The sequence below is a fragment of the Hydractinia symbiolongicarpus genome, chromosome 3, assembly GCF_029227915.1.
Source record: "Hydractinia symbiolongicarpus strain clone_291-10 chromosome 3, HSymV2.1, whole genome shotgun sequence".
Taxonomy (NCBI): Eukaryota; Metazoa; Cnidaria; class Hydrozoa; order Anthoathecata; family Hydractiniidae; genus Hydractinia; species Hydractinia symbiolongicarpus.
Genome location: NC_079877.1, coordinates 30,953,956 through 30,964,277, shown reverse-complemented (window position 1 = coordinate 30,964,277; position 10,322 = coordinate 30,953,956). Strand labels below are relative to the sequence as shown.

Genomic DNA, 10,322 nt, shown 5'->3' with positions numbered 1-10,322 from the left:
TGTCTGCTGGTATGAAACATCCCTGCAATTGTTTACGAAATCTTTTCTTTTTGATACTAATAAAGAAATAATACCAATTATTTTATGTTATTTTTTATTACACTAGCATTACAAGTTTAACCTTCTTTTGTAGCTCTCGTGTAGATTTGCTGAGCATGGTGATGATCTACCTCTTTAATGAGACCCTTCGCAAGTAAATCTTTCAAAGCAGCACGGGCAAGCGAGGCACGGACCTTCAGCCTTTCAGAAACAACGGACGGTGTAATTAATTTATAACTTGGAACTTCTTTGTTCAATTTCTCGTAGGTGGCTTTATCGAAAAGAACTAAGTTGTTCAACTTGTCTCGGACCTTTCCTTTTGACCACTTCTACAGAATTAAAAACAAAATAATTTTAATGCTGTTCTTCTAATTTTCATCAACACAAAATGTAACAAGAAGCTGACATCAACACAAAATATAAGAAGCTGATGTGGGTTTCGAAAGGAAGGATTAGCTACGACTTTTTATGAAGACAAAATGAGTTTAACGATGCTGTAAGACAAACTACCAAATACTAGTGTGAAGATAAACTTTAATATTTTAATACTCAGCTTGACTTAAAGAATTGCTTTTGAAGGTTTCTTGTGCTCTTTACATTTTCAACATTATTATTTGCTTTAAGATGCCCTTAGTCTCAGTTCTGAACAATACTTTAAACAACATGTAACAAATTTACAACAACAAATTTACCTTCTTTTTGGCTTTTCCACCACCAGATGGTTTTGGCTTTTGGGATTTTGCTGGGGTCTTTGATCCCTTTTGATCCTTCTTTGGAGGCTATAATAAAATATATATATATAAAAATAGCCTCACAAAACAATTATTGGCAGGCTCCAGCCAGGCAAAAAAAACAACTTATTTTCCATATATAGATAGTATACGAGGTAATAACTAACTACAATTTACAAATGGAGGGAGACCTCCCAATAGTAAAACTAATCAAAGGAGAGGTCACCGAGATAAGAGATATATTAATAATTTAAGAACTAAAAAAAAGACAAAGAAAAAAATGCATGCTGAATTAAAATAAAGATTGACAGAAGAATTAGAACAATATAAGTAAAGTTGTTTTATTTAGACAAATCAAGTTAGATATTGATCTGTAAGAAAACAGAAATATAACGTTTTCAACTTATTAATAGAAAAGGTGTTTAGGCATGTGCCAGGATAATGTTTCTAAAAGCTGTTTCAATGAATTATTGATTGATATACAATAGGTTGATTATCCTTAAAGGAGTAAGTTGCTTGGAGATTTGAAAGATCAAAAGAACATTGCAGAATTTTATAAGATCAGAAATTTTAAGAAATTAAGTTTGAAAAATAAAGGAGTTGAGTGATCAGTAAATTTGGAAAAAGTGAGAAGACTGATACAGCGCTTTTGAAAGAGAAGAATTCTATTAGTGGAATATAAGTTTTGACCCCAAACTTAACAAGCATAGTTCAAATGTGAGAGAGATAGTGTATGGAAGACAGGTAATAAGGCTTTACAAGTTAAGAAGTGTCTTAGTTTAGTAATAATACCAGTTGCATTTCTAAGCTTCAAACATATGTTATTAATATGTTTGTTCCAATTCAAAAAAGTCTCAAGAATAACTCCAAGATAATTAATGGAGTCACTATATACAACACACTTCCATTCAATTTCGGTCTAGGGAAAAATTCAGTTAAAGCGATCAATGAGAGCTAATTCCTAATTTCCAACAAGCAGACTTGGCATAACAGTAATAACATAACAGAAAAGAAATCGAATTTGTGGATCAACAACTGAAGCTGTACCTATTTGACTTTTGAACTACCGAAAACATATTCTCGAATTTGTAAAGAGGAAACCAAAAAAAAAGTGACATATTTGGATTTATTAGCAAAAATTATAAAAATAGGAATTTTTGAATACCATATGATCATTAAGCATGATTTATTGTAAATTAAACCCTCTATAAACTCTAACAATTGCTTGATCAAGTTGAATTAGCACCTACTCCCTCTGGGCCAAAATATAATAATATATAATGCAAATTCCAAAGAAAATGTAGAAAAACTCTGGGGTTAGTCTTTGTTTTGAAAAAATACTTATTTAAAATAAGTGCAAATCTTCCATATGTAATAACAGTTCAATATATACTGTATGTATCAACCGGAATTAACAAAATTGTTTTCTTAAACGGATTTTCAAAGTTGGGAGTATTACTGTTTGACATTACATTTGCACCCGTTTTAAGCCTTTTTATTCAAATCTCAATGGTGGAAATATGAACCATATTCAAAGCAAAAACAATAATTTTTTACCCTTGCTCATTTTTTTATTTGAATGTTAAGATGAGTTGCAGTGTGATGATTTTGTGTCTAGAAACACAAACATGTGCATGCAAACATTAAGAAAATTTTCTTTTGGGTCTTTCTTTTCTCTCTCTCTAAACATTAAGAAAATTTTCTTTGGGGTATTTCTTTTCTTCGTGTTGGAATGCAAACGCATGTCAAGAATCGCAACTTATCCAGGAACCATGAAAGAAGCACCTTTATCCAATGTAGCAGCTTTTTATAGAAAGGAGAGTAATAAAAATGAGAGACGAAAATAATTTTTTTGCAACACCTAATATTGAAGAAGAAACAAGTAGTTTTTACTAAACTACTTTTGTAATAAATGTCTGACTCCAAACAGTGAATATTTTCCGATGTTCGCATTGCTACTTTAAGTTTCCCTTAATGGTCCATTTTGACATACAGGGGAGGTGTCTTGACCTAAATGAATAAAGTCCGTTTTGCATGACAAAAGTTTTTTGTCAGCAGCCCCCTGGACCTAAATGAACGAAGTCTGTTTTGCATAAGTTTTTGACAACAGCCCCTGAAGCCGAATCTCCACTGTACCATATTTGCGCCGATTTTAAAATTCGTCCTGTGAGGATTCGCCTTAACTGTGCAAAAATGTTGTGAGAATTGCAATAGAAATTAGTATGTGCTATAGTTGGAAATCTAACATGCTGATATCAAATTGGATCACTTTTGTAAAATACTAAAAAAAAAAAAACATCTTAGGGACGTCATCAAAAATATGTTGCATTCCCATCCTCCGACCGACTCACTTGTGGTAAAAAAAAAAACCGAGTCATTAAGTCAGAAAAAGACCGGGAAAAATTTCGCGAAATATTTTTAAAAAATAAATTTTTTTTCGCCAGAACAAATTTATGCACAATTGACAAAAACTCACGAAAATTAATTTTGGTAAAAACTAATTCCTTTAGGGCACTCCTGTGGCTACTGACAGTTTACAAGGTGGCGAAAAATGGTCTACAAACGATGATGAGTGGTGCTATATTGTCTTGGCCCTGGGAACGAATTTGCTTGCTCCGATCTGAAAATCCCGGAAACAAATACGCCTGACTGCCCGACCGACTCATTTTTGCGGGTCTTCGGGACGCGAACACAACATATTTTTGATGGTGGCCTAACTGAAAAATTAAGTGGAATTTAAGGTTTTAAACAGAAACACTTTGGTGGCCATGCATGACAAAGTTAATGCTTAATATACATGACTTTGACAGGGCTAGTTGGGTAGGTAAATTTTATAGCGTACAAATGATGCTAAAAATAAGACTACAGTATCTTGATTTTTAGCATCATTTGTGAGCGATATGTTGACAATACTAGCTATACAGTTAAGCTAAGTCTTCTATATTCCATTAGCTATATAAGAGCTACTCTACATGGCACTTACAAATAATATAATACATAAATTATAACATCAAAACATAGGAAAGTAATGAATAAAATAACAAGATATTTACCATATTTGCAACGCCAGCCCCGTCAATATAAAAGAGTTGACTGTACCATGCGCGAGAATTTCGAAGTAAAAGGCCCAGTCCCCAACATGGAAGTTGTATAACCAATGGGAAGACATGCTTTTGAAATGTGTAGCTAATTTTAGTAAATCAATAAATCCATAGTGAGATTTAAGAGGTATGTCTCCCTATGTAAAAAAATTATTTGATTGCTGAAATTCGGATGCATTTCGTCTTTTACTTTACATCCACTCTATTTCTCCGCTTAGCTCGTCAGACATTGTCAGGCAAAGATATAAAATTTGTATATTTTGTTTATAGCCAGAACTGCAGTACAGTCTATTACCACGAGCGCACATGGGACAACTTTTTCAGGCGATAAGTATAGCTAGCTGGCTCTAACACATATCTAGCTACGTTTAATTGCTATCGCCTATTAACGTAAACCTCTGTCGCCGTGGATGTATCCTTTTTATCGCGACACTTTTCTGTTTACATATAGGTGAATATTTATCATGGCACATCCGTATTTCATTCTCAACAGAGAATGCTTCACCCCGATCAGACCTCTGATCATGACGGGCGAGTATAATGCATGTAAGTCATATTGAAGAAGAACTACTTTGTTCATCACTAACATACTGCCAAGCAGTGAGCGGGATTCGATCCGTGGTCCCCAGAACTGGGAGCCGCAGACGAACCCACTACACTATGTGCGGCAATATGACAACACAACATGATGATATCACAACATAAATCTTCTTGCCGGTAACAAGATAGCTACCTAGTTATATAGCTGGTGACCTTAATAAAGGGATTCCTGCATTGAAAATAATATTTTTGCATATTAGGAGGATAAACAGTTGTTTATATCAAGTCTTTTGGAATTTTTTGAAAATCTTTTTTTGTTCTTCAGATATTCATCTTCAAAGATTACCATCTGATCTTATGACATCATCATTTATGATGTAATAACATAGTAAGCATAAATTAATCATTTAAATATCTTGGAAACTTGCAAAATTTCATAACTTTTTAGCAGTGTGGACTTATGCTCTCGATCTTGATAATATCTTGACATAAGTTTTGTAGCTTAAAAATTTATCTTTAATTAAAGGAAATGTAACGTCAGCATTTTTTAGAAAAGTACTTATGACATGATAAGTTGTCATCCTTTAAATATTTAAATCTTAGCTAAATAACTTAGAGAACAAAACAAGATTTTTAAAAAATTCCATAACTTTTTATTCTCCACAACATAAAAATATCATTTTTAATTCAGGAATCCCTTTAAAGCTACCTCAAACTTCAAAAAAGTTTATCTGATCCTGTTGATACGATATTAAGAATTAGTAATTTAGCATTTATTAAGTAAAATTTGAAGTAATAAAAAAATACAAAGCCATATTATTTTGTGTTTACAGCATGCTTTTTCATCAAAAGCTGTCATTTAGTGCGATACAGTGAAAGCACTGTAGGCTACTTGCCATTGATCCCTTGATAATGGTTAGTTTGTTGCGGCAACTGTTAAGAAATAATAGGTGATACAGATGACTGATGAAGAAATAGGATTCAGAATTTTAACATTTCTTTCTTGGAATGATTCTAAGATAACATTCGATTTGCAAATTGTGAATTGCGGGAGAGTGCAATCACTAGCCTTTAAATATTCCCAAAGATAAATCTATTTGTTTTGTTTTCATTCCCAACATTTAAAATGTGACGAAACAGAAAGAAGGTGGCGTTCTTGATTAAAATATATTGATTTGTTTAAAAAAGGCAATGTATATAATTTTATAAGGAGCAAATTTTTGATTTTAGATTAGATGTTTCTGAACTTTTAAGAAAACTATTGTTTAAGTTTCATTTCCTGATCAAACATGTCTTGTAGAGCTTTTGTCCCACAGTTGCTGATCTCTCAACGGTGGAATTAGACCATCGTCATAATTCTTCACCCAAAAGTCAAAGTTTTAACTCTCCACCCAAAAGAGCACTAATACAACACGTTAATTCGGGGTTATCTTTTGTTTATATTGGAACATTCATTATGATATACAGAAGTAAATAACAAATTGAATGAATTTTATCCATGTTTCAATCATCTTAATCGAAAATATCATGTCATTTATCTTGAGATTTAAAGTGTTTTGACAAAACAAAATTTTTCATAATTTTCGTTTCTCTTTCAATAAACTACATTTTTTTCTTTTTTAAAAAGAACCAGAAAAATTTTAGTGAGCTTTAATGTTCTTATTTTTTTATGACTTGTCAGAAGAAAAATGTGGTCTATAAAGTTTGTGGTATACGCTTTAAATATCAATTCTTGTTTAAGCCTCCACTAAATTATTTTTTTCAGGATTGTTTCCACATACAATGTTGGCTGAATTTTATTCATATTGCAGTAATTGTTATAGAGTTCCTTTAGCATCACTCAAATTTCACATAAATAAACATTTAAAATTCAGAGCGAACTTTCAGAAAAATTCCATAAAAAAGAACAAACAAAGCTATAGTTGTTCTTATTATTAAGAACAAAAAAAGAGCAAATCAGGTGGAAAATTTTTGAAAAAATGAAACAGCCAGCCTCTGGTTAAAGTTTTAGTGGTTCTTGTAAAAAATTATGTACAGCATTTGCTTTAAGTGTGCAAGATTACACCCTGGCTAGTGTATGTCAAAGACTGGAATGTGGAGCTATCCTTCCTGCTTAGCACAAGATTAGAATCAATATCTTGGGCAGGCACTATCTAGGTCCCCCTTATAGGATTCTTTAAAACAACAAACCAATATGACCTGAATAGGTTAGCCTGTTTAAATAATTAAAAAGAAATTTATTTAAAAATCAAAAAAATATCGCAGAAATTCATAATATACAATGTAAAGGTAAAGCTGTCAGGAAAACAAATTTAATCATCTCTGAAATCAAATAATAAATATTAACATAGGATTAATGAGTCCATTATCCTACAGCTTCCTTATTTGTAGTGTCAGATATAAAGCTTTTTCATCACACAGCCTCGTTCGGAATGTTTCGGCATCGTTATCCTTTCCCTGTGGTTTTTTTCTTTAGTGGTTTTCTGAACTGCTTCTTGTTCTGCTATTCCACATATAGTTTGCTGCCAGTTCTCTGGCCATTCTGTATAAGATGGTAGTTACTTGTTTATTCCTTATGCATTTTGTGGTATTTTTTTTAGATTAAACCCATTATTTGGATGGCAAAAAAGCCTCTTACACATAAAAGTACAATGCAATGACTTCACTAATCTGTTTTTGATCATAGACCCTGCACAAATTCTGGTATAGCTACGCGCTCTTCTCTTAGGTTGCGCTGTGCCTAGGGCTTTTTTATTACACGCTTTTTTATAACAATAGGAAAATTCTAACCAGACTTGTCATTATTCTTATTTATTATTATCTATTCTCTCTATGTCTAGGTGTCTGTGTGAAGTTCAACCTTGATCACAAGCAATGTAGCAAACTTTTAATACCAGGGATAAAATGTGTACTTGTTCTTCTTTTTTCTTTCTTTGTTTTCAATATTACTTCATGTTTTTTGTGTCACTCACATGTTTCATATCAAAGAACGCCATGAACCACTGGGACAAGGTTGTGTGAATTTTAAGTCAAGATGCTAGGCTGCACCCAGTCCATTACAACTATGACCAGGTGTTTTGGCTTTGTGTGTTTACTCACATGGTTGGCTGTTCAATGCTGCCAATAATGTAGCCAAAGAAGGATCTTTACTGACCTTCTATATCAAAAAAGCTTGCTGTGTCAAACTGTAAACAACAAGAACTTTGTCTATGTGGACATTCTTGTATATTTTCTACAGTTATGCAGATTATTTTACTAAAACTGAAAGCCCATAATTTTCGTGAGAGAAGTGGCAAACAAGTCATTACTTATCATCAGTACCTGTTGCAAGCTTATCTTCAGTACATGCTATAAATATTAAAACACATTGTATATACAAAATCCTAGGCGGCGTCAATGTCAGTTAAATTATCATCTGGGAGTTGATGTAACAAGCCCTCCCACGGAGAAATTTATTTACATTCAGGAGACAGGATATGTAATTAGTATATACAATACAATACATTTAAAACTTAGGTAGTCAGGAAAGATGGCTTAGGCTGTTTTCAGTAAAATTGATGCCTATTTCCATAATAATTGCAAGGATTTGATGAACGGTTGAAGAGATACTGGGGCTTAAAGGTGTTATAATCGACCCGTCTGTTCCAAAACAGGTAGTATGTGGGAACTTACGCAATTTGGCTCCCATTATCCCATAGTTACCCACACAGTAGATAACGTTATTAATGTCCATCCGTTTCTAAGCTAAATAATAAACATCAGTGCAATGCAATGACTTAACTAATCTCAAAAATCAATTGACACCAGTCTAATGCATTGACAAAATACCGTAACGTCTCAAAAATTAACAAATAAGATATTTTTTGGCTACATCAAAGGAAAAGGAACATATTGGCACTGATATGGATCAACTTGCCTGACTTTGGGAAATTGGCCTATTTTGGGTCTCAGATCTTCCTTAATTACGCATGCAGAAGATGATGTTGGTTATTTCCACCTGTTTTCAAGTTGTTTAGGCCCAAAGTTATAAGTACATTGTAATGTTTTCAGTATGTATGTTGTTTAACATTTGAGACATTGCATTTCCTTAAAAAAAACACATCCACTATGCATGTCACAGACGCCAGAGAAAGTTAGATTATTAGTATATAGGATTTAATTTGTTTTATACAAGGTTGTAATTTTCAACCATGCTTGTGTACAGTCCTGAGCATGGTGTGATATGCCCTTAAAAAAATATCAAATGAAAGTAAACATGGCGGAGATATTGTCATTTTCACTAACCTTTAAATAAAACTGCTTTCACATTGCTACTGTAATTCCATTTATCTTGGGGGAAGTATTATTAAAAAGTGGAACAAAAATCTGAATTTTATTTGTTCCTAAAAGAGTATTATAAAGTATGCTAATTTTCATCAGTTTGATAGTGTTATGCGTCAACCATATCTAATGCCACAGTGTTGAAAAAAAGATTGTTTAAGGGACTTCAGCCTAGTGTTAATATATTTGTGACTGTAAAAATCATCCTGAAATTTGGTCAGTATGATTGTACTGTATGTATCCTGCTATTTATACCTTGAAACAGCCCATTTTCAAACTTTTCCATAATATGGACAGTCAAGGTCCTCTTTTGCAAAAAGCTTTTTATTGTAAACATCATCCTCTTTTCCGTTGCAATTTCATAACAAAATAGGCTTATACTTCTTGTCCAAAGTTATGAAAATAATTCTCAGCACAAATGCCAATGCACTATAGTTGTAATCATGGTAATAAGAACAAAAAAATGCAAAAGTTTTTTATAGTAAAGAGTGAATGAATATGAGGTTGATTTCTGCATGTTGCTGTAAACACACCTATTTTCATTTGTGATATTTATATTACATTTATACTTAATAATTGTATTTTATAAAAATTCAATTGTTCAAAATTTATAACTCTTAAAGTCGTTATATTTAGAAATATATAAGAATGTTTCCCTTTCTACCATTTAATATTTGTTTTCCTTCTTTTAGAAAAGTAACTTATTACATCATGGGAGATGCCGAGGAATTTGCTGGACTAGATATAGAAGCATACAGCCCCTATGCAATTCGAAATAATTTAGCACTAGTCGAATATTGTCGCGCTTTCTTGGCATTGATGTCAGGTTCGGCCGCTGGAATATTAGGGTTGACTGGACTTTACGGTTTTGCTTTCTATGGTATAGTTTCTTTGGCCATGTCTATCTTACTGGCTTTAAAAACTCAATCGAAATACGATCGATACTTTCTGACAAAGATGCATGTTTGGACGAATGGTGTATTTGGTGAACTTTTTACTTATTTATTAGTTTGGACTTTCATGTATGGAATGATTCATGTGTTTTAATAAATATATTTTGTTGGCATTTTTGTGGATTGTTTTGTTGCATATACTTGTTTTTCAGTAAATGGTGGTTGATATTTTAGATGTGGTAATAGACACCTATTCATTTGATGAATATGAATACTTCAGAATTTTATGCATTTACGGTCTCATTCTTAAATAATTTTTTTAATGGTTTCTAACACTTTCGTTACCAAAATGATGTAATGACCTGAAAACACATGTATAACTTGTGTGATTCAACATGGGTATCAAATATGCAATGCCCATGAGATTTGAATATTTTGAAAATCTTATATTTGCAAACTGTTACAAATCATACATGAAAAAAATCTCCTACTGACATGAATTTGTGCTAGCACTAAAGTTGTATTAGTTTGAAAATGGGTTTTCTATTTATGTTTACATGCTTTAAAAAAATTAGAACTCAGGTTCTCAGAATACACACACATTTTTTCCTCCTAAAATTTGTTAAAAACACATTCCCTGCTATTGGGTAAGTCTTTCCTATATTAGCTGTGATCTAAAAAACTTAAGAAGCGCTTCC

At 32.4% G+C, this 10,322-nt stretch overlaps 2 protein-coding genes across 2 annotated transcripts; one reads left to right on the top strand and one right to left on the bottom strand.

Moving 5' to 3' along the window:
* Window positions 1-77: 77 nt before the first annotated feature.
* On the bottom strand, window positions 78-3,944 carry LOC130636770 (40S ribosomal protein S25-like). The gene is made up of 3 exons (XM_057446613.1): window positions 3,824-3,944; window positions 732-818; window positions 78-368 (listed from the first exon to the last, which is right to left on the bottom strand). The coding sequence occupies exons 1-3, from the start codon at window positions 3,824-3,826 to the stop codon at window positions 117-119; spliced, it is 342 nt and encodes a 113-aa protein (XP_057302596.1). The 5' UTR covers window positions 3,827-3,944; the 3' UTR covers window positions 78-116.
* A 5,455-nt stretch (window positions 3,945-9,399) lies between these two features.
* On the top strand, window positions 9,400-9,797 carry LOC130636769 (ER membrane protein complex subunit 6-like). Its single transcript, XM_057446612.1, has one exon. It carries the CDS (start codon window positions 9,443-9,445, stop codon window positions 9,776-9,778), a length of 336 nt encoding a protein of 111 aa, XP_057302595.1. The 5' UTR covers window positions 9,400-9,442; the 3' UTR covers window positions 9,779-9,797.
* The last annotated feature ends 525 nt before the right edge of the window (window positions 9,798-10,322 follow it).

What these genes read in the sequence shown, in the direction of transcription:
- LOC130636769 (XM_057446612.1), top strand. Translation starts at nt 9,443, where the DNA reads ATGGGAGATGCCGAGGAATTTGCTGGACTAGATATAGAAGCATACAGC.
- LOC130636770 (XM_057446613.1), bottom strand. An exon ending in GTGGAAAAGCCAAAAAGAAG is followed by an intron (nt 369 to 731) that starts GTAAATTTGTTG and finishes TTAATTCTGTAG; the next exon opens with AAGTGGTCAAAAGGAAAGGT.